The following is a 24,672-nucleotide window of genomic DNA, read 5'->3' on the forward strand; positions in this document are numbered from 1 at the left end:
ATGATGATGCATTTTGGTAAAAGGAACAATAGTGCAGACTATTATCTAAATGGGGAGAAGGTTCAAACATCAGCACTGTAGAGGGTCCTGTGAGTCCTTGTACAAGACTCCCGGAAGGTTAATTTACAGGTTTACTCTGTGGTAAAGAAGGCAAATGCAATGTTGGCATTTATTTCATTGGGAATAGAATATAAAAGCAGAGAGATAATGCTAAGCCTTTATAAGACATTAGTCAGGCTACACTTGGGAGTATTGTCAACAGTTTTTGGCCCCATATCACAGAAAGGATGTGTTGTCATTGGAGAGAGTCCAGAGGAAGTTCATGGGGATGATTCTGGGACTGAAGGGGTTAACATATGAGGAGAGTTTGGCAGCTTTGGGCCTGTACTCACTGGAATTTAGAAGAATGTGAGGGGATCTCATTGAAACCTACCGAATGTTGAAAGGACTAGATAGGGTGGCTATGGAGAGGTTGTTTCTAAGGTGGGGGCATCCAGAACCAGAGGGCACAACCTCAGAATTGAGGGGGCGACCCTTTAGAACAGAAATAAGGAAGAATTTTTTTAAGCCAGAGAGTGGTAAATCTGTGGAATACTCCGCCACAGACTGTGGAGGCCAAGTTCATGCTTATGATTAAGGTGGAAGTGGATCATTTCCCGATCAGTTGGCTTCAAAGGATGTGTATGGGGTTGAGTGGGATCTAGGATCAGCCATGATGGAATGATGGAACAGACTAGCTGGGCTGAATGGCCTCGTTGTGCTCCTGTGCCTTATGACAGGCTGCGGACTCAACGGGATTCGTATGAATGGGTGCCGAGACGTAATGCTGGTTTCTGAGCTCTATAATTCTAAGACTCTGAAGTAAACAGGAGCCATTGGCTGTCTAACCCCCCAGGCTTATTCTACTGATGCGGATAGCAGTACTGATACTGACAAATAAACCTTGGTCACTGCATTATTAATTGTGGGATAAAATATTTGACAACTTACTTGATACCTCTTGATGATTAGATCGGGGTTGAAGTACAGCTGAAAAGGGGTAATGAACTCCAGTTGCTGTGAAAAGACAAGTCAGAATTTACTGCATGATCTCAACACAATGCACAGCTTCACGAACAAAAGCTCAGACTTGAAGCTTTCCTCCAATAAAATTAATTCACTCGGAAATAATTAAGAACAGAGGAAACGATGGCAACTGCGTCAGTAAAGTCAAGAAAATGCTGAGTGGTGAAGAATCAATCTCGGCCACAGTCCTGCTGAAACGACTGCACTTTTTTCCATAGATGCTGCCTGGCCTGCTGAGTTCCTCCAGCATTTAGTGTGAGTTATTCAGCCATTGTGTTCATCGACCTTGATTGACAGGAATTTACCCAATCATCCGTATTCAAGAATATTGTCATCATTAACTACACCCCAATTCAAAAGTAATCTGTTGTTAGTTAATCAACCACATTGTCGACTCTCACAAAATTTCAAATGATAAGTGGTTAAGGAAAGCTAAGGTTCACGAATCCAAAAGAATTGGCTCAGTGGGTGGAAGTAAACAGTAACGGTCACAGAGGTTTGTCACTGAGCTTAGGAAAATGAGTTCCCAGTTTTTGGATTTTGTGATGTGTTCTTAACTTAAGGTAAGGCATTTTGACAAGGTTCCACACGGTAGGCTTATTCAGAAAGTCAGAAGGCATGGGAACCAGGGAAGTTTGGCCAGGTGGATTCAGAATTGGCTTGCCTGCAGAAGGCAGAGGGTTGTGGTGGAGGGAGTACATTCAGATTGGAGGGTTGTGACTAGTGGTGTCCCACAAGGATCGGTTCTGGGACCTCTACTTTTCGTGATTTTTATTAACGACCTGGATGTGGGGGTAGAAGGATGGGTTGGCAAGTTTGCAGACAACACAAAGGTTGGTGGTGTTGTGGATAGTGTAGAGGATTGTCGAAGATTGCAGAGAGACATTGATAGGATGCAGAAGTGGGCTGAGAAGTGGCAGATGGAGTTCAACCCGGAGAAGTGTGAGGAGGTACACTTTGGAAGGACAAACTCCAAGGCAGAGTACAATGTAAATGGCAGGATACTTGGGAGTGTGGAGGACATGAGTTAAGCGTGAAGGGGGGGGGGGGGGGGAGTTTAAAGGGAACATTAGGGGGGGGGGCTTCTTCACACAGAGAGTGGTGGGAGTGTGGAATGAGCTGCCAGATGAAGTGGTAAATGCGGGCTCACTTTTAACATTTAAGAAAAACTTGGACAGGTACATGGATGAGAGGGGTATGGAGGGATATGGTCCAGGTGCAGGTCAGTGGGACTAGGCAGAAAAATGGTTGGGCACAGCCAAGAAGGGCCAAAAGGCCTGTTTCTGTGCAGTAATGTTCTATGGTTCTAAGAAGGCGACAGTAACTGGAATAACTGTGTTACAAGAGAGGTGTGCAGACTATCTCCTAACACATCTAACATTGAAATGGATGGGCTGAGAGCAGCAGATAACCACACTCATGTACTTATTAAAGTGGCTACTGAGTGTAGAATATAGAAAGGGAGCTGGGTGGGCCAGGCATTATCTATGAGGGAAATGGACAGCTGACGTTCCAAGTAACCGTCCATTTCCCTCTATAAAAGCTTCCTGACCCACTGATCTCCTACAGCACTTTTCAGGTTACCTCAGATTCCAGCATCTCTCATCTCCAATGTCTCCAAGTGGGATACGTGCACAGAATACCACAGAAGGAAGGTCGAGAAGCACCTGGAAGGGCGCAGCTGAAATATCCTGCAGAGCTCCGATCAGTACACACATTCCAGCAGAGGGTGGCTCACAGACTCTACCTCACACCCACAGCCCAAAGCTGCACAGTCTGCAAGCTTAATCAGGTGCTGTAAATCACTGTGAGTGAAGGGAAATTTGTGAGAAATGAAGGTGATTAATACAGGATTAAGTGTAAGTAGGTGTCAGTACAGACTCTATGGTACAAAGGAGTCGACTTTATGAGAATGTGATAATGTTACAGAGGGCAGAGATTTAATATTTCAGAGCAACAGCATTAGAGTCATGGAAAGTCCTACATTTTGAAAGTGTTTTCTTCAGAACAAAGGAGCCCAAGAAAAGATTCATCTGTGTAAAGTTAGATGTTTAGACGAGGTGAAAGGGCACAATCCATTCCACTTGGCAGCAACATCAGTAATGGGGGAAGTATTGGTCTCTTCCCCCATAAAACAGCATCATTGGATGGCTGTAATTTGCACAGAACATAGAATAGTACAGGCCCTTCGACCCACAATGTTGTGCCAACCCTCAAACCCTGCCTCCCATATAACCCCCACCTTAAATTCCTCCACATACCTGTCCAGTAGTCTCTTAAGTTTCACTAATGTATCTGCCTCTACACTATCCACACCACCACCAACCTTTGTGTTATCTGCAAACTTGCCAACCCACCCTTCTACCCCCACATCCAGGTCGTTAATAAAAATCACGAAAAGTAGAGGTCCCAGAACAGATCCTTGTGGGACACCACAAGTCACAACCCTCCAATCTGACGAGGGTTTGCTCCAACAAGGGTAACAGAAGGAGAAACTTTAAGTTGCATGAATGAGCATCTGAAGAACCTGTAATGGTTTGGGATTGAAAACTGGAGAAACCCTTTGGCAGGCTTAACTGTTTGGGCCAAAAAGGCCTTCTTCTCTACAAAACACTTTATGATTTAAAAGGCATTTAACAGGTACATGAACATACAGACTGGAGGAATATACAGTAGCAATAAAAAATTAACCCCCCCCCCTTAGAAGATTGTGGATTTAATTTGGCTTTTTTGACACTGATCAACAGAAAAAGACTCTTTTATACCAAGTGAAACACAGTTCTGTACAAAGTGATCTAAATTAATTCCAAATGAGGCCACACTCAGGTTGGAGGGGCAGCACCTTAGATTCCATCTGTGTGGCCTCTAACCTAACTTCTCAAACTTCCGGTTAAGCTCTCCCTCTCTCACCTTTATCTCTGTACCTGCCCATCGCCTCCCTCTGGTGCTCCTCCCCCTTCTCTTTCTTTCATGGCCTTCTGTCCTCTCCTGTCAGGTTCCCCCTTCTCTCGCCCCGCACTTCTTTCACCAATCAACTTCCCAGCTCTTCACCACCCCTCCTGGTTCCATCTGTCACCCTGTGTTTCTTCCTCCCCTCCCCCACCTTCTTACTCTGACTCGTTTTTTCCCTTCAGTCCTGATGAAGACTCTCGGCCCAAAACGTCGACTGTTCTCTTTTCCATAGATGCTGCCTGGCCTGCCAGGCAGATATACCAGTGAGCTGAGTGGTGTCGCAGCAACGATCTTACACTTACTGCCGATAAGAAGAGCGAGCTGACTGTGGACTATAGGAAGGGTAAGACGAGGGAACATGAAGCAATCCTCAGAGGGATCAGAAGTGGAGAGGAGTGAGCAGTTTCAGGTTCCTAGCGTCAGTATCTCTGAGGATCTAACCTGGTCCCAACATATCGATGCAGCTATAAAGGCAGCAGAACAGTGGCGATATTTCACTAGGAGTTTGAAGAGATTTAGTTTGTCACCTTGAACTAAATATAAACTTGTGTAACTGTACCGTGGAGAGCATTCTGATCGGCTGCATCACTGTCTGGCATGCGGGGGTCCATTGCACAGGAGCAAATGATGCTACAGAAAGTTGTAAAAATTAGTCAGCTCCATCTTGGGTACTAGTCTCCATAATATCCAAGACACCTTCAAGCAGCGATGCCTCAGAAAGGCAATGTCCATTATTTAGGACCCCCATCACCCAGGACAGTCCCTCTTCTCATTATTAACATCAGGAAGGTGGTATAGCAGCCTGAAGGTGCACACTCAGCCATTCAGCAAGTGCTTCTTCCATTCTGCCATCCGATTCCTAAACAGACATTGGAACTCAAACACTAACTCACTTATTTTTAAAATAAGTATCAGTTCTGTTTCACACTATTTTAAATCTATTTATAGACTTATTTACGGTAATTGATTTACTTGTTTCGTTCTATATTATCATGAATTGCACTGCACGTCATGACATGGCTATAAACAGCACTGGGGCCCCACAGGGGACTGTACTGGCTTCCTTGCTGTTACCCTGTATATCTCAGACTTCAGATACAACACTGAGTCATGTCATCTGCAGAAGTTCTCCGATGAGCCAGCAGTAGTTGGGTGTATAATGGGAGGACGGGAGGATGAGTACAGGGCCCTGGTGGAGGACTTTGTGCAGGCTGAATCATCTGCAGCTCAGCAACAGCAAGACAAAGGAGATGGTGGTGGACTTTAGGAAGACGAAGCCTGCACTGCTCCGTTACTACCGATGGTGACGATATGAATGTGCTGACGACCTGCTCGCGGCTGCACGTGAATGACCAACACAGAGGCTGTGTACAAGGAGGGCCAGAGTTACTCTACCTCCTGAGGAAACTGAGGTCCTTTGGAGTGTGCAGGCCTCTCCTTCACATGTTCTACCAGTCTCTCGTCGCCAGTACAATCTTTTATATGGTGATGTGTTGCGGCAATGGCATCAACGGGTGATGCCAACAGGCTCAATAAACTGATTAGAAAGGCTGGTTCTGTTAGAGGAGTCAAACTGGACACACTGGAGGCTGTGGTGGAACAAAGTACCCTACGGAAAATCCTGCAATTCTGGACAACGTTTCTCACCCTCCGCATGCCACCTTGGCTGAACAGAGGAGCACTTTTAGTAACAGACTAAGACAACAGTACTGCTCCAAAAAGGACATTCTTACCCTCGGCCATTAAGCTCAATAATGAGTCAACCTATAGCAGAATTGATGACTTCCTCCTGTTCGACTGTTTGAGGCAACTTGTTCCTTTTTAATTCTTTCTTACTTCTCTTCTAATGTTTGTAATCTGCGCACTTGCAATGCTACTGTTACACTAATTTCTTTTGTGATCAATAAAGTATCAATCAGAAGGCATTTGATAAGGTGCCACATACCAAGCTGTCAACAAGATAAAATCCCATGGCGTTACAGGAGAGATACTGGCGTGGATAGCGGAATGGCTGACAGGCAGGAGGCAGCAAGTGAGAATAAAAGGGGCTTTTCTGGTTGGCTGCCAGTGACCTGTGGTGAGCCTTAGGGGTCAGTATCGGGACCACTGCTTCTCACAATGTTAGTCAATGGAATTCATGACTTTGTGGCAAAGCTTGCGGATGATACAAAAATAGGAGGAGGGGTAGGTAGTGCTGAGGAAGCAATGCGATTGTAGCAGGACTTAGACAAATTGGAAGAATGGGGGAAAAAAGTGTCAGCTGGAATAGTGTTGGAAATGTATGAAGATGCATTTTGGTAAAAGGAACAATAGTGTGGACTATTATCTAAATGGGGAGAAGGTTCAAACATCAGAGGTGCAGAAGGGGCGTACAAGACTCTGAGAAGGTTAATTCACAGGTCAAGTTTGTGGTAAAGAAGGCAAATGCAATGTTAGCATTTACTTCAAGGGGAATAGAATATAAAAGCAAGGAGATAATGCTGGGGCTTTATAAGGCACTACTCAGGCTGCACAGAGTATTGTCAACAGTTTTGGGCCCAATATCTCAGAAAGAATGTGTTGCCAATGGAGCGAGTCCAAAGGAGGTTCACAAGGATGATTCCAGAAATGAGGAGCGTTTGGGGAGCTTTGGGGAGTACTCACTGGAATTTAGAAGAATGCAGGGGGATCTAATTGAAACCTGCCAAATGTTAAAAGGTCTAGATAGGGTGGATGTGCAGAGGATGTTTCCTATGGTGGGGGTATCCAGAACCAGAGGGCACAGCCTCAAAATTGAGGGGCCACCATTTAGAACAGAGGTAAGGAGGATTTTTTAAAGCCAGAGAGTACTGAATGTGTGAAGTGCTCTGCCACAGACTGGGGTGGAGGCCAAGACTGTGCGTATCTTTAAGGTGGAAGTTGATTGTTTCCTGATCGGTCAAGGTAAAGGTTATGGTAAGAAGGCAGGTGTATGGGGTTGACTGGGATCCAGGATCAGCCATGATGGAATGGCCTAATTCTGCTCCTATGTCTTATGATCTCATCTCTCTCTCTGCCAAGTTAACACATGCCATTGATAATAAATCTGATTCTGTTCTGAAGAGTACAGAGAAAATTTACAAGGGTGTTGCTGGGTCTGGCAGACCTGAGTTATAAGGAAAGGTTGAATGTAGAAGATTGAGAAGAGACTTGATAGAGGCATATAAAGTTATGAGGGCCATGATAGGGTAAATGCAAGCAGGCTTTTTCCACTAAGGTTGGGTAGGACTACAATCAGAGATCACGGGCTAAGGATAAAAGGTGAAAAGTTTAAGAGGAACACGAGGGGAAACTTCTTCACTCAGAGGGTCATGAGAGTGTGGAACAAGCTGCCAGCACAAGTGGTTCATGCAAGCTGATTCCTAATTTTGGATAGGTACATGGATGGTAGGGGTATGGAGGGCTACAGTCCCAGTGTAGATCGATGGAAGTAAGCAGTTTAAATGTTTTTGGAATGGACTAGAATGGCCAAAGGACCCGTTTCTGTGCTGAACTTTTCTATGACTCTCTGCGCTCAATGGTGGGGAAGGCTTTACTTGTGATTGAGCGGGACATTACCAGTGCTTTTTGTATTATTTTCCATTCAAAAGCATTCTAGGCTGCGATGCAGCTGGTCAATATACTCTCCACTTCACATTTATAGATGTTTGACGAAGTTTTAGATGTCATGCTGAATCTTCGCAAACTTTTAAGTAGAGGTGCAGACAGATGAAAGATTAAGATGTGAATGAGGAATATCCTCACAAGGGGGTTCGAATGTCAGTATTGTAAAAGCACGTCCAGAGATAAGGGAAGTATAAATACCTTCCGCATGACAGACAGTGCATCAAGAAGCTTTTCATTGTGGTCCTTGTGCATTAAATCCGTTAAGTCAGATGAAGTCATTTGAATAGCGATGAACATGGTTCAATAAACAACCCACAGAATAAGGCATCTAAGCAGGTGGCAATCGAAATGAGGCAGAACTGATACTATTCTTGGACTGCCAACAGTACTAGAAGTATGGTTTCATACTTTCAAGGAGGAAACTACAGTTTCACTGCTGCTTAACCATTGACTATCATCAGATACATCATATTTTCACTTTGCATACCTTGTACAATTATGTACATGATTAATTGTAGCAACTTGTTTATGAACCAATAAACCAATTTGGGTAATGGATGATCTTTAAAGAAATAAAATCGTATACTAATTGATGAAGGTAACCCCCTAGCAAGAAGAGCCAGAACAGGAGACCAGTAGAGTGAAGTTAGAATAGCAAAAGGACTTGGCAGAGAAATTTCAGGATTGATCCACGTCCTTCAGAACGGATTGATATTTTCAATCACAGCTTTGGTAAAACACCATAGTGTAGCGGTGTGCTACACGCAGCGCTAAAATAACGACACGGAGTCGGTAAACTGCAGTTAAAGAAGATTTTATTCGAACTTCACAGCCTTGCTTTAAAGCCTCCCTGATCCCGCCCTCCCCGGGCGCGGATGCTGTAGGGGGCACGTATTCACAGTCCTGTCCCGCGTGGGCTTTTCCCTTTGTTGGTGAAGCAGACCTGGCGCCCTTTTGGGACTGGCCTTTGTGCCGGCGCGCTGGCTATTTGTGAGCCGGTTCGAGTGCGCTAGGAAGTGGGTCGCCACAGTAGTGCATTTTCACTTGTAACCCTATGCTGTGTCTCTCTACAACGTGTTGTCAATCAATCAAACTGCTCTGTCTGGGTGGTGCCGAGCTGCTTTGCAGAAGTAGTACACAGCAATACAGAAAAAACGACAGTAAGCTACAAAAGGTACGTATATTAAATAGGTATTGCAAAGAGAGAGCAAAAAGTGAGGTAGTGTTTATGGTCCATTCAGAAAGCGGATGGTGGAGGGGAAGAACTTCACAACTCATGGCTACGTGGAAATGTGCACTTTTATTATTTGAGTAGTAAACACTGTGGAATTAGCAGCGAACATTTCCCCTTCTGATAGAAGTCAAGCTGAAGATGTTTTGGCCTAGGACACTGCCAAGGTAATGATTTTATTACCTTGAGTAATAAGAAAATAAAAAAACAGTAAGAGTGAGATGAGCAAGTTCTCTCCCAGTAGGGTACAGTATTGCAAATGCAGATGATAGAAAGAGGCCCTGCACCCAACTGATTCCATGCCAACCGAAGATCCCAGAACCTTACGTTCTAGCACTTCCATTCATGTTTGCTAGGTCAAAAATCAGTCCTAAACAACGTCCAGCATGGTAGGCCTGAGCCGAAGGTTAAGGTGCATGGGATTCAAGGCAGCTGGCTAATTAAATCCAAGATTAGCTTAGTGATGGGAAGTAGAGAGTAGTGTAGGAAGTATGTTTTCCTGATTATAACTCGGGCATTAGAGGTATACGAAAGAGATTGATGCAGAGAGCTTCGCTGTTTGTGATATTAATGACTTGGACATGAGTATTCGACATATGCTTAGTAGGTCTACATATGATATGAAAGTTGGTGGTATATATTTAGGCAAACGCACATATATAAAAAATCTAAATTAATTACAAATATGGAACACAAAATAATTGATTGCACCCCCTTCAAGTTAGTGTTTAGAAGATGCACCTTTGACAGCAATAACAGCCTAGAGTCTGTGTGGACAGGTCTCTATCAGCTTTGCACATCTGGACACTGCAATTTTCCCCCGTTCTTCTTCATAAAACTGCTCAAGCTCTGTCAGATTGCACAGGGATAGTGAGTGAACAGCCCTTTTCAAGTCCAACCACAAATTCTCAATTGGATTGAGGTCTGGACTCTGACTTGGCCACTCCTGACATTAACTTTGTTGTTTTTAAGCCATTCCTTTATACTTGGGGTCACAGTCTTGTTGGAAAACAAATCTTCTCCTAAGTCGCTGTTCTCTTGCAGACTGCATCAGGTTTTCCTCCAGGATTTCCCTGTATTTTGCTGCACTCATTGTACCCTCTACCTTCACGAGCCTTCCAGGGCCTGTTGCAGTGAAGCATCCCCACAGCATGGTGCAGCCGCCACCATGCCTCACGGTAGATCTGGTGTGTTTTTGATAACGTGTGATGTTTGTCTAATGCCAAACAGAGTGTTTAGTCTGATGGCCAAAGAGCTCAATTTTGGTTTTATCAGACCATAGAACCTTCTTCCAACTGACTTCAGAGTTTCCCACATCTTCTGGCAAACTCTAACCCAGATTTCATGTGAGATTCCGCCCCCCCCCCACCCCCGCAGAGCGGCTTTCTCTTTGCCACTCTCCCATAAGGCTGCAACTGGTGAAGCACCCAGGCAATGTGCAGTCTCTCCCATCTCAGCCACTGAAGCTTGTAACTCCTCCAGAGTCGTCATGGGTCTCTTGTGGCCTCTCTCACTAGTCCCCTTCCTGTACAGTCACTCAGTTTTTGAAGATGGCCTGCTCGAGGCAGATTTACAACTGTGCCATAATTCTTTTGATTTCTTGACAATTGACTTAATTGTACTCCAAGGGATATTCAATGACTTGGAAATTTTCTTGTACTCATCTCCTGACTTGTGCTTTCAATAACCTTTTCGCTGAGTTGCTTGGAGTGTTCTTTTGTCTCCATGGTGTAGTTTTTGCCAGGATACTGACTTACCAGCAGTTGGACCTTCCAGATACAGCTGTACTGTTACTACTATCAAATGAAACTCTTCGACTGCACACAAGTTTCCAAAACCAGATCTCCTTTTAACTAAATATGTGACTTCTAAAACCAATTGGCTGTACCAGTGATGATTTAGTGTCTCATATTAAAGGGGAATGAATACCTATGCAATCAATTTTGTCTTTTATATTTGTAATTAATTTAGATTACTTTGTAGAGATGTGTTTTCACTTTGACACAAAGCAGTCTTTTTCTGTAGATCAGTGTCAAAAAAGCCAAATTAAATCCACTGTGATTCAATGTTGTAAAACAACAAAACATGTAAACTTCCAAGGGAGATGGGTGAAGTTTTTACAGGCACTGTAGAAACACACACACACACACACACACACACACACACACACACACACACACACACACACACACACACACATATAGGATCTGAAGATGTTGAATCCTTTTGTGTTGAGTTAAGAAACTGCAAGGGTAAAAGGACCCTGATGGCAGTTATATACAGGCCTCCCGACAGTAGCTGCAATGTGGACCACAGATTACAACAGGAAATATAAAAGGCTAGTCAAAAGGGCAACGTTACGATAGTCATGGGAGATTTTAACATGCCCATCGATTGGGAAAATTAGGTTGGTAATGGATCCTAAGAGATTAAGTTTGTTGACTGCCTACAAGATGGCTTTTTAGAGCAGTTTGTCATTGAGTTTACCAGGATACTGGATACAGCTATACTGGATTGAGTGTTATGTAATGAACCTGAGGTAATTAGGGAGTTTAAGGTAAAAGAACCCTTGGGAGCCAGTGATCACAACATGATTGAGTTCAACTTGAGATTTGATAGGGAGAAGGTAAAGTCTAATGTAGTGGTAATTCAGTGGAGTAAGGGAAATTACAGTGGTATGAGAGAGGAGTTGGCCACAGTAAAGTGGAACGAGCTGCTGGCAGGGATGACAGCAGAGCAGCAACGGCTCAAGTTTCTGGGGAAAATGAGGAAGCAGCAGGACAGATGTACAGTCAGCCCTCCTTATCCGTGAGGGATTGGTTCTGGGACCCCTCGCAGACACCAAAATTCGCGGATGCTCAAGTCCCTTATTTAACCTGTCTCAATGCGGTGGACATTAGGACCCAGAGGCAGAGATCTGAATCCGCAGTGTTTCTATTCACAAAAATAATCACAATCACAATTGAAAATAAAGTAGAAATAATAAAGCGATCGGAAAGAGGTGAAACATCATCAGTCATTGGAAAAGCGTTAGACTACGATCAGAACAATTTTAAAGGATAAAGTGAAAAAGGCTCTGCCCCGACAAAAACTACAATTATTACGAAGCAACACAGTGGTTTAATTATTGGGTTTTGGGGTTTTGGGTTTTTGATTCTCTGCATCAACCCGACACGGTGGAGAGCGCACTTGATAGCGGTCTGTCACTAGATCGAACTCGGGAAGAAGTTCCCGAGCCCGGCGCTGAAACATACGTTCTTAAGTGTTTTATATGCATAGAAAGGTAAAATATATATTATATACAAATGCAAACGTTTGACTAACTGACGACTTGCTAAGTAAGAGAACTTCCGATTTTTTTCAATCCTGATGCACGATAACCCACGCAGATCCTCCCGTATACTTTAAATCATCTCTAGATTACTTATAATACCTAATACAATGTAAATGCTATGTAAAATAGTTGTTATACTATATTGTTTAGGGAATAATGACAAGGAAAAAGTCTGTACATGCTCGAACAACAAGAGCTGGAAGAGCACTTCCGGGTTTTCGCGATTCGCGGTTGGTTATATTCGCGCATGCGGAATTAGCGGAAAAGGAGGGCCGACTGTATTCCAAAACCAAAGAAATACTCAGATGGCAAAATAGTACAACCATGGCTGACAAGGGAAGCCAAAGCAAATCTAAAAACATGAGACAGGGCATACAACAAAGCAAAAACTCAGCGCGAAGATAGAGGATTAGGAATTTTTAAAAAATCTAGTGAGCAACTAAAAGAATCATTAGAAGGGAGAAGATGAAATATGACAGTAAGCTAGCAAACATATCAAAATAGATTATAAAAGCATTTTCAAGTATGTAAAAACATCACCGCCTCTCCCCCAAGAGCCAAATCTTTTTTTATGCTTTGTTTGATGCCAACACTGAGCCGCTGATGCGACCGGCACCTTGGAGGCTGAAGTTCACAGCTTCCAACGAGCGGACAGTCGTAAGGCCGCGGGACCAGACAGCATCCCAGCTGGGTACTCGGGACCGGACGGCATCCCAGCTGGGTACTCGGGACCGGACGGCATCCCAGCTGGGTACTCGGGACCGGACGGCATCCCAGCTGGGTACTCGGGACCGGACGGCATCCCAGCTGGGTACTCGGGACCGGACGGCATCCCAGCTGGGTACTCGGGACCGGACGGCATCCCAGCTGGGTACTCGGGATGTGAGCGGCACAACTCGGTGTGTTTGCAGTTTTTAATCTCTCCCTCTCCCAGTGTGGAGTACCCTCTTGCTTCAAAACATCCACCATTGTCCCTGTACCAAAAAAGACCAAGGTAACATGTCTGAACAACATGTCACTCTCACCTCAGTAATAACTAATGCTTTGAGAGGCTGGTCAGCACTACATCTGCAGCATTCTACCATCCACAATGGGCCCCCACCCCCCACGATTCGCCTACCGACACAACCGATCAACAGATGACACAATTGCCACAGATCTACACACTCTTTACACACGAATGTGAGAATGCTGCTCTTGGACTACAATTCAGCATTCAACACCATAGCTCCCTCCAGACTCGACAAGAAGCTCAGAGACCTCGGCCTTCCCCCTGCCTTGTGCAGCTGGATCCTGGACTTCCCATCAGACCGCCAGCAGGTGATAGGAGTGAGCTCCCTCACCTCTGCCCCTCAACACAGGAGCCCTCCGGGCTGTGTCCTAAGCCCCTCCTTTACTCTCTGTGCACCCATGACTGTGTGGCCACCCGCAGCTCCAATCTGCTAATTAAATGATACTACATTGACTGGCCTTATCTCAAATAATAACGAGGCAGCTTACAGAGAAGTCATCACCCTGATACCGTGCCGTCAAGAAAATAACCTCTCCTTCAAATGTGGCAAAAACAAAGGAGCTGGTTGTGGACTACAGAACGAACAGAGACAGGCTCACCCCTATTGACATCAACAGATCCGGGGTTCAGAGGGTGAACAGCTTTCATTTCCTTGGTATACACAACACCGAGGAACTCACGTGGTCTGTACACACCGGCTGTGTGGTGAAAAAAGCACAACAGCACCTCTTTCACCTCAGACAGTCGGAGGAGTTTGGTATGGGGCCCCAAATCCTAAGAACTTTCTACAGGGGCACAATTAAGTGGCTGACTGGCTGCGTCACTGCCTGGTCTGGGAACGATACCTCCATCAATCGCAGGACTCTGCAGAGAGTGGGGCGGACAGCCCAGCGCATCTGTGGATGCGAACTTCCCACTATTCAGGACATTTACAGCGTCAGGTGCATAAAGAGGGCCCGGAAAGCACTTGATCGGGTGGAATGGGGCTATCTGTTTAAGATTCTTCAATATTTTGGATTTGGACCCATCTTTTCAAAATGGATTAGACGGATATATAATAACCCTGAAGCAGCGGTTCCAACTAGTGGTTACATTTCACCTTACTTCTCTCTCAGAAGGGGTACCCAACAGGGTTCCCCACTTTCCCCAATGTTGTTCTGTCTGGCTTTGGAGCCCCTGGCAGCAGCTATCGGAGAGAATGAGAACTTTATAGGGATATCTGTGGGAGGACAGGTTCATAAACTGATGCTTTATGCAAATGATATTTTGTTATTTGTGTCGGACCCTAGTCAGTCGGTGCCATGTCTTTTTAACATTATGAACTCTTACTCCAGATTCTCAAGTTATAAGGTTAATTGGACAAAATCAGAAGCATTACCGTTGGCTGCATATTGCCCTGCATCTGCTTTTTACCCAGGCCAATTTCACTGGCCAAAGAGAAGGGTATACCATATTTACCAGTAGGTATTAATTTTCCCCCTCAACTGAAGGATTTAGTAAAGGTAAATTTTGATCCATTATTGCAGAGAATTTCATGTGATGTAGACAGATGGTCATCACTGTATTTGTCAAAGTCGGGAAAAGTAAATGCCTTGAAGATGAATAGCATTCCAGAGGTTAATTATCTGTTCCAATCGTTACCAGTTCAAATCCCATTAACATATTTTAAGCAATTTGATAAAATAATTAAGGCTTTTATTTGGAATGTAAGCGCCCACGCTTAAACTTTAACAAGTTACAACTGCCAGTTGAAAGAGTGGGATTAGGTTTGCCAAAGGTAATATACTATTACTATGACTTTACTCTTCAGCACTTTGCACATTGGTCTCTCCCTCCGGAGAGAGCGCCCCCTTGGTATCGTATTGAGTGCTCTTCCTCCCATCCCTCCATTACAATGTCCGTCTATCGAGTTCCCTCCTGAGGCAAGGTCTCACCCAACTATATCGCAGATGCATTTGTTCTGGAATAAGCTAGCCAGATTATTTAAATTTAATCCGTATTTGAAAGACCCCTCGAGTATCTGGATGAACCCAAAGTTGTGTATTGTTAAGTCCCCTTTCTTCTGGAGGGAATGGCAAGGGAAAGGTATAATTGGGAGACCTTTATAATGGTGACAGTTTAAAATGTTTTAACCAATTAACCCAACAGAATGGTATCTCTAAGTCACAATTTTGGAGATATCTTCAACTGCGTCATTTGCTACATACAACTTTTGGTTCTACACAGCAACTCCCACACGTTACTACGATACTGTCTACTGTACTGGCTGCATATGGTAAAGGTCACGAAGCCTCAACTTATTATTCAGCTTTAACACAAATCTCCGGGGGCAAATTTCTGTTGGGTCTTAAAAGAGCAGGGGGAAAATACCTGGGTGTGACTTTTGAGACAAAGGAGTGGGACAAAATTTGCAAAAATGTCAAAACAATGTCAAGAGACCTGAGGCCTTTAAGATCCTACACCGTTTTTATTGGACTCCATAGATTAGGGTTGGAAAATACCCCTGAATGCTGGCGCTGTGAGGCGGATAAAGGGGACTGAGTACATGTGCTCTGGTCCTGTCCCAGAATTCAAGAATTTTGGATTATGATACACAAGAATATTGGTGAAGTTTCGGGTATTCAACTCCCTTTCTGCCCCAGACTTTTTGTCTTGGGAGACACACTTGGGTTACTTGGGGATAAACACTCTCAAAATTGGATCCAGACAGTATAATGGCAGGAAGACAAATTATACTTATTTGGGGGGGTGGGGGGGGACCTTCATTTCAGGAGTGGGCCACAGAAATAGCCAAAGTGGCAGCTTTTGAACACGTCTTACAAACAGTTTGAAAGATTGGAGATCTATACACAAAAACAGGGCAAATATTTAGGTTTCCTGGGGGGGGGGGAGAATAGTGGTGAAGCATATTGCTGAATGGCAGACTTTTGTTATTGGAGGTCTAAATAGACACACGTTTATTATATTGATACTTATTTCTGCCGAATTTTTATTTTATGGATAATTTTATGTTTTGTAAGCTATGATTTACATAATTTCAACACTTCTCATTATTCCCTAAACAATACAGCATGACAACATAGCATTTACATTGTATTAGGTATTATAAGTAATCTAGAGATGATTTAAAGCGTACAGGAGGATGTGCGTGGGTTATCATGGGTCAGGATTGAAAAAAATCGGAAGTTCTCTTACTAAGTACCGGTAAGTTGGAACAGGTACATCCGGCATTATTTAGTGTCAGTTAGTCAAACGTTTGTCTTGGTATATATTTTAGCTTTCTATGCATATAAAACACTTAAGAAACAAATGTATCTCAATAATTAAACCACTGTATTGCTTAGTAATAATTGTAGCTATAATCGGGGCAGGGCCTTTCTCACTTTATCCATTAAAATTGTTCCGATCGTTGACCAATGTAGCCTAACGCTTTTCCAATGACCGAAGGCGTTTCACCTCTTTCCAATTGCTTTATTATTTCTGCTTTATTTTCAATTGTGATTATTTTTGTGAACAGAAACACTGCGGACTCAGGGCTCTGCCAGGTCCTAAGGACCACTGCACGGAGACAGGTTAAAAAAGGTCCGGGGTTCCGCTGGGACCACCGCACTGAGACAGGTTAAATAAGGTCCGAGGTTCCCCTGGGTCCACCGCACTGAGACAGGTTAAATAAGGTCCGGGGTTCCCCTGGATCCACTGCACGGAGACAGGTTAAATAAGGTCCGGGGTTCCGCTGGGACCACCGCACTGAGACAGGTTAAATAAGGTCCGGGGTTCCGCTGGGACCACCGCACTGAGACAGGTTAAATAAGGTCCGAGGTTCCCCTGGGTCCACCGCACTGAGACAGGTTAAATAAGGTCCGGGGTTCCCCTGGATCCACTGCACGGAGACAGGTTAAATAAGGTCCGGGGTTCCGCTGGGACCACCGCACTGAGACAGGTTAAATAAGGTCCGGGGTTCCGCCGGGACCACCGCACTGAGACAGGTTAAATAAGGTCCGGGGTTCCGCTGGGACCACCGCACTGAGACAGGTTAAATAAGGTCCGGGGTTCCCCTGGGTCCACCGCACTGAGACAGGTTAAATAAGGTCCGGGGTTCCACTGGGTCCACCGCACTGAGACAGGTTAAATAAGGTCCGGGGTTCCGCTGGGACCACCGCACTGAGACAGGTTAAATAAGGTCCGGGGTTCCCCTGGGTCCACCGCACTGAGACAGGTTAAATAAGGTCCGGGGTTCCCCTGGGTCCACCGCACTGAGACAGGTTAAATAAGGTCCGGGGTTCCCCTGGGACCACCGCACTGAGACAGGTTAAATAAGGTCCGGGGTTCCGCCGGGACCACCGCACTGAGACAGGTTAAATAAGGTCCGGGGTTCCCCTGGGACCACCGCACTGAGACAGGTTAAATAAGGTCCGGGGTTCCCCTGGGACCACCGCACTGAGACAGGTTAAATAAGGTCTGGGGTTCCCCTGGGACCACCGCACTGAGACAGGTTAAATAAGGTCCGGGGTTCCCCTGGGTCCACCGCACTGAGACAGGTTAAATAAGGTCCGGGGTTCCGCTGGGACCACCGCACTGAGACAGGTTAAATAAGGTCCGGGGTTCCCCTGGGTCCACCACACTGAGACAGGTTAAAAAAGGTCAGGGGTTCCGCCGGGATCACCGCACTGAGACAGGTTAAATAAGGTCCGGGGTTCCGCCGGGACCACCGCACTGAGACAGGTTAAATAAGGTCCGGGGTTCCGCTGGGACCACCGCACTGAGACAGGTTAAATAAGGTCCGGGGTTCCCCTGGGTCCACCGCACTGAGACAGGTTAAATAAGGTCCAGGGTTCCCCTGGATCCACTGCACGGAGACAGGTTAAATAAGGTCCGGGGTTCCGCTGGGACCACCGCACTGAGACAGGTTAAATAAGGTCCGGGGTTCCGCCGGGTCCACCGCACTGAGACAGGTTAAATAAGGTCCCGAGTTCCCCTGGGACCACCGCACTGAGACAGGTTAAATAAGGTCCGGGGTTCCGCTGGGACCACCACACTGAGACAGGTTAAATAAGGTCCGGGGTTCCGCCGGGACCACCGCACTGAGACAGGTTAAATAAGGTCCGGGGTTCCCCTGGGACCACCGCACTGAGACAGGTTAAATAAGGTCCGGGGTTCCCCTGGGACCACCGCACTGAGACAGGTTAAATAAGGTCCGGGGTTCCCCTGGGACCACCGCACTGAGACAGGTTAAATAAGGTCCGGGGTTCCGCCGGGACCACCGCACTGAGACAGGTTAAATAAGGTCCGGGGTTCCCCTGGGTCCACCGCACTGAGACAGGTTAAATAAGGTCCGGGGTTCCCCCGGGACCACCGCACTGAGACAGGTTAAATAAGGTCCGGGGTTCCGCCGGGACCACCGCACTGAGACAGGTTAAATAAGGTCCGGGGTTCCCCTGGGTCCACCGCACTGAGACAGGTTAAATAAGGTCCGGGGTTCCGCCGGATCCACCGCACTGAGACAGGTTAAATAAGGTACGGGGTTCCCCTGGGACCACCGCACTGAGACAGGTTAAATAAGGTCCGGGGTTCCCCTGGGTCCACCGCACTGAGACAGGTTAAATAAGGTCCGGGGTTCCCCTGGGACCACCGCACTGAGACAGGTTAAATAAGGTCCGGGGTTCCGCCGGGACCACCGCACTGAGACAGGTTAAATAAGGTACCGAGTTCCCCTGGGTCCACCGCACTGAGACAGGTTAAATAAGGTCCGGGGTTCCGCCGGGATCACCGCACTGAGACAGGTTAAATAAGGTCCGGGGTTCCCCTGGGACCACCGCACTGAGATAGGTTAAATAAGGTCCGGGGTTCCCCTGGGTCCACAGCACTGAGACAGGTTAAATAAGGTCCGGGGTTCCGCCGGGTCCACCGCACTGAGACAGGTTAAATCATGTCCGGGGTTCCGCCGGGTCCACCGCACTGAGACAGGTTAAATAAGGTCCGGGGTTCCGCCGGGATCACCGCACGGAGACAGGTTAAATAAGGTCCGGGGTTCCCCTGGGACCACCGCACTGAGACAGGTTAAATAAGGTACCGAGTTCCCCTGGGTCCACCGCACTGAGACAGGTTAAATCATGTCCGGGGTTCCGCCGGGTCCACCGCACTGAGACAGGTTAAATAAGGTCCGGGGTTCCGCCGGGATCACCGCACGGAGACAGGTTAAATAAGGTCCGGGGTTCCCCTGGGACCACCGCACTGAGACAGGTTAAATAAGGTCCGGGGTTCCGCCGGGACCACCGCACTGAGACAGGTTAAATAAGGTCCGGGGTTCCACTGGGATCCACCGCACTGAGACAGGTTAAATAAGGTCCGGGGTTCCGCCGGGTCCGCCGCACTGAGACAGGTTAAATAAGGTCCGGGGTTCCCCTGGGTCCACTGCACGGAGACAGGTTAAATAAGGTCCGGGGTTCCCCTGGGTCCACCGCACTGAGACAGGTTAAATAAGGTCCGGGGTTCCGCCGGGACCACCGCACTGAGACAGGTTAAATAAGGTCCGGGGTTCCCCTGGGTCCACCGCACTGAGACAGGTTAAATAAGGTCCGGGGTTCCCCTGGGTCCACCGCACTGAGACAGGTTAAATAAGGTCCGGGGTTCCGCCGGGACCACCGCACTGAGACAGGTTAAATAAGGTCCGGGGTTCCCCTAGGTCCACCGCACTGAGACAGGTTAAATAAGGTCCGGGGTTCCGCCGGGACCACCGCACGGAGACAGGTTAAATAAGGTCCGGGGTTCCCCTGGGTCCACCGCACTGAGACAGGTTAAATAAGGTCCGGGGTTCCGCCGGGACCACCGCACTGAGACAGGTTAAATAAGGTCCGGGGTTCCCCTGGGTCCACCGCACTGAGACAGGTTAAATAAGGTCCGGGGTTCCGCCGGGACCACCGCACTGAGACAGGTTAAATAAGGTCCGGGGTTCCCCTGGGACCACCGCTCTGAGACAGGTTAAATAAGGTCCGGGGCTCTGCCGGGATCACCGCACTGAGACAGGTTAAATAAGGTACCGAGTTCCCCTGGGACCACCGCACTGAGACAGGTTAAATAAGGTCCGGGGTTCCGCCGGGACCACCGCACTGAGACAGGTTAAACAAGGTCCGGGGTTCCCCTGGGTCCACCGCACTGAGACAGGTTAAATAAGGTCCGGGGTTCCCCTGGGTCCACCGCACAGAAACAGGTTAAATAAGGTCCGGGGTTCCCCTGGGACCACCGCACTGAGACAGGTTAAATAAGGTCCGGGGTTCCCCTGGGACCACCGCACTGAGACAGGTTAAATAAGGTCCGGGGTTCCGCTGGGTCCACCGCACTGAGACAGTTTAAATAAGGTCCGGGGTTCCCCTGGGACCACTGCACTGAGACAGGTTAAATAAGGTCCGGGGTTCCCCTGGGACCACCGCACTGAGACAGGTTAAATAAGGTCGGGGTTCCCCTGGGACCACCGCACTGAGACAGGTTAAATAAGGTCCGGGGTTCCGCCGGGTCCACCGCACTGAGACAGGTTAAATAAGGTCCGGGGTTCCGCCGGGTCCACCGCACTGAGACAGGTTAAATAAGGTCCGGGGTTCCCTGGGACCACCGCACTGAGACAGGTTAAATAAGGTCCGGGGTTCCGCCGGGACCACCGCACTGAGACAGGTTAAATAAGGTCCGGGGTTCCGCCGGGACCACCGCACTGAGACAGGTTAAATAAGGTCCGGGGTTCCGCCGGGACCACCGCACTGAGACAGGTTAAATAAGGTCCGGGGTTCCCCTGGGTCCACCGCACTGAGACAGGTTAAATAAGGTCCGGGGTTCCCCTGGGACCACCGCACTGAGACAGGTTAAATAAGGTCCGGGGTTCCGCAGGGACCACCGCACTGAGACAGGTTAAATAAGGTCCGGGGTTCCCCTGGGACCACCGCACTGAGACAGGTTAAATAAGGTCCGGGGTTCCGCCGGGACCACCGCACTGAGACAGGTTAAATAAGGTCCGGGGTTCCACTGGGATCCACCGCACTGAGACAGGTTAAATAAGGTCCGGGGTTCCCCTGGGACCACCGCACTGAGACAGGTTAAATAAGGTCCGGGGTTCCCCTGGGACCACCGCACTGAGACAGGTTAAATAAGGTCCGGGGTTCCGCCGGGACCACCGCACTGAGACAGGTTAAATAAGGTCCGGGGTTCCCCTGGGTCCACCGCACTGAGACAGGTTAAATAAGGTCCGGGGTTCCCCCGGGACCACCGCACTGAGACAGGTTAAATAAGGTCCGGGGTTCCGCCGGGACCACCGCACTGAGACAGGTTAAATAAGGTCCGGGGTTCCCCTGGGTCCACCGCACTGAGACAGGTTAAATAAGGTCCGGGGTTCCGCCGGATCCACCGCACTGAGACAGGTTAAATAAGGTCCGGGGTTCCCCTGGGACCACCGCACTGAGACAGGTTAAATAAGGTCCGGGGTTCCCCTGGGTCCACCGCACTGAGACAGGTTAAATAAGGTCCGGGGTTCCCCTGGGACCACCGCACTGAGACAGGTTAAATAAGGTCCGGGGTTCCGCCGGGACCACCGCACTGAGACAGGTTAAATAAGGTACCGAGTTCCCCTGGGTCCACCGCACTGAGACAGGTTAAATAAGGTCCGGGGTTCCGCCGGGATCACCGCACTGAGACAGGTTAAATAAGGTCCGGGGTTCCCCTGGGACCACCGCACTGAGATAGGTTAAATAAGGTCCGGGGTTCCCCTGGGTCCACAGCACTGAGACAGGTTAAATAAGGTCCGGGGTTCCGCCGGGTCCACCGCACTGAGACAGGTTAAATCATGTCCGGGGTTCCGCCGGGTCCACCGCACTGAGACAGGTTAAATAAGGTCCGGGGTTCCGCCGGGATCACCGCACGGAGACAGGTTAAATAAGGTCCGGGGTTCCCCTGGGACCACCGCACTGAGACAGGTTAAATAAGGTCCGGGGTTCCGCCGGGACCACCGCACTGAGACAGGTTAAATAAGGTCCGGGGTTCCACTGGGATCCACCGCACTGAGACAGGTTAAATAAGGTCCGGGGTTCCGCCGGGTCCGCCGCACTGAGACAGGTTAAATAAGGTCCGGGGTTCCCCTGGGTCCACTGCACGGAGACAGGTTAAATAAGGTCCGGGGTTCCCCTGGGTCCACCGCACTGAGACAGGTTAAATAAGGTCCGGGGTTCCGCCGGGACCACCGCACTGAGACAGGTTAAATAAGGTCCGGGGTTCCCCTGGGTCCACCGCACTGAGACAGGTTAAATAAGGTCCGGGGTTCCCCTGGGTCCACCGCACTGAGACAGGTTAAATAAGGTCCGGGGTTCCGCCGGGACCACCGCACTGAGACAGGTTAAATAAGGTCCGGGGTTCCCCTGGGTCCACCGCACTGAGACAGGTTAAATAAGGTCCGGGGTTCCCCTGGGTCCACCGCACTGAGACAGGTTAAATAAGGTCCGGGGTTCCCCTGGGTCCACCGCACTGAGACAGGTTAAATAAGGTCCGGGGTTCCGCCGGGACCACCGCACTGAGACAGGTTAAATAAGGTCCGGGGTTCCCCTGGGTCCACCGCACTGAGACAGGTTAAATAAGGTCCGGGGTTCCCCTGGGTCCACCGCACTGAGACAGGTTAAATAAGGTCCGGGGTTCCGCCGGGACCACCGCACTGAGACAGGTTAAATAAGGTCCGGGGTTCCCCTGGGTCCACCGCACTGAGACAGGTTAAATAAGGTCCGGGGTTCCGCCGGGACCACCGCACGGAGACAGGTTAAATAAGGTCCGGGGTTCCCCTGGGTCCACCGCACTGAGACATGTTAAATAAGGTCCGGGGTTCCGCCGGGACCACCGCACTGAGACAGGTTAAATAAGGTCCGGGGTTCCCCTGGGTCCACCGCACTGAGACAGGTTAAATAAGGTCCGGGGTTCCGCCGGAACCACCGCACTGAGACAGGTTAAATAAGGTCCGGGGTTCCCCTGGGACCACCGCTCTGAGACAGGTTAAATAAGGTCCGGGGCTCTGCCGGGATCACCGCACTGAGACAGGTTAAATAAGGTACCGAGTTCCCCTGGGACCACCGCACTGAGACAGGTTAAATAAGGTCCGGGGTTCCGCCGGGACCACCGCACTGAGACAGGTTAAACAAGGTCCGGGGTTCCCCTGGGTCCACCGCACTGAGACAGGTTAAATAAGGTCCGGGGTTCCCCTGGGTCCACCGCACAGAAACAGGTTAAATAAGGTCCGGGGTTCCCCTGGGACCACCGCACTGAGACAGGTTAAATAAGGTCCGGGGTTCCCCTGGGACCACCGCACTGAGACAGGTTAAATAAGGTCCGGGGTTCCGCTGGGTCCACCGCACTGAGACAGTTTAAATAAGGTCCGGGGTTCCCCTGGGACCACTGCACTGAGACAGGTTAAATAAGGTCCGGGGTTCCCCTGGGACCACCGCACTGAGACAGGTTAAATAAGGTCGGGGTTCCCCTGGGACCACCGCACTGAGACAGGTTAAATAAGGTCCGGGGTTCCGCCGGGTCCACCGCACTGAGACAGGTTAAATAAGGTCCGGGGTTCCGCCGGGTCCACCGCACTGAGACAGGTTAAATAAGGTCCGGGGTTCCCTGGGACCACCGCACTGAGACAGGTTAAATAAGGTCCGGGGTTCCGCCGGGACCACCGCACTGAGACAGGTTAAATAAGGTCCGGGGTTCCGCCGGGACCTCCGCACTGAGACAGGTTAAATAAGGTCCGGGGTTCCGCCGGGACCACCGCACTGAGACAGGTTAAATAAGGTCCGGGGTTCCCCTGGGTCCACCGCACTGAGACAGGTTAAATAAGGTCCGGGGTTCCCCTGGGACCACCGCACTGAGACAGGTTAAATAAGGTCCGGGGTTCCGCAGGGACCACCGCACTGAGACAGGTTAAATAAGGTCCGGGGTTCCCCTGGGACCACCGCACTGAGACAGGTTAAATAAGGTCCGGGGTTCCGCCGGGACCACCGCACTGAGACAGGTTAAATAAGGTCCGGGGTTCCACTGGGATCCACCGCACTGAGACAGGTTAAATAAGGTCCGGGGTTCCCCTGGGTCCACCGCACTGAGACAGGTTAAATAAGGTCCGGGGTTCCCCTGGGACCACCGCACTGAGACAGGTTAAATAAGGTCCGGGGTTCCGCCGGGTCCGCCGCACTGAGACAGGTTAAATAAGGTCCGGGGTTCCCCTGGGTCCACTGCACGGAGACAGGTTAAATAAGGTCCGGGGTTCCCCTGGGTCCACCGCACTGAGACAGGTTAAATAAGGTCCGGGGTTCCGCCGGGACCACCGCACTGAGACAGGTTAAATAAGGTCCGGGGTTCCCCTGGGTCCACCGCACTGAGACAGGTTAAATAAGGTCCGGGGTTCCCCTGTGTCCACCGCACTGAGACAGGTTAAATAAGGTCCGG

General features: G+C 48.8%; 1 protein-coding gene across 3 annotated transcripts in view; it reads right to left on the bottom strand.

The window, feature by feature from the left end:
- Window positions 1-24,672, bottom strand: part of LOC140732899 (derlin-2-like) — an 80,835-nt gene that overhangs the window by 32,706 nt on the left and 23,457 nt on the right. The window contains exons 2-3 of one of the 3 annotated variants that reach the window (XM_073055570.1): window positions 2,650-2,870; window positions 991-1,056 (exon numbers count right to left, since the gene is read on the bottom strand). The exons of 1 other annotated variant lie outside the window; for it this stretch is intronic. In XM_073055570.1, coding sequence (XP_072911671.1) covers window positions 991-1,056; window positions 2,650-2,664 — 81 coding nt within the window. In that variant the 5' untranslated portion in view covers window positions 2,665-2,870. The remainder of the gene's footprint in view (window positions 1-990; window positions 1,057-2,649; window positions 2,871-24,672) is intronic. One more of the 3 variants, XM_073055568.1, reaches the window with a different exon arrangement.

Source organism: Hemitrygon akajei, chromosome 9 (assembly GCF_048418815.1).
Source record: "Hemitrygon akajei chromosome 9, sHemAka1.3, whole genome shotgun sequence".
In the NCBI taxonomy this organism is placed as follows: domain Eukaryota; kingdom Metazoa; phylum Chordata; class Chondrichthyes; order Myliobatiformes; family Dasyatidae; genus Hemitrygon; species Hemitrygon akajei.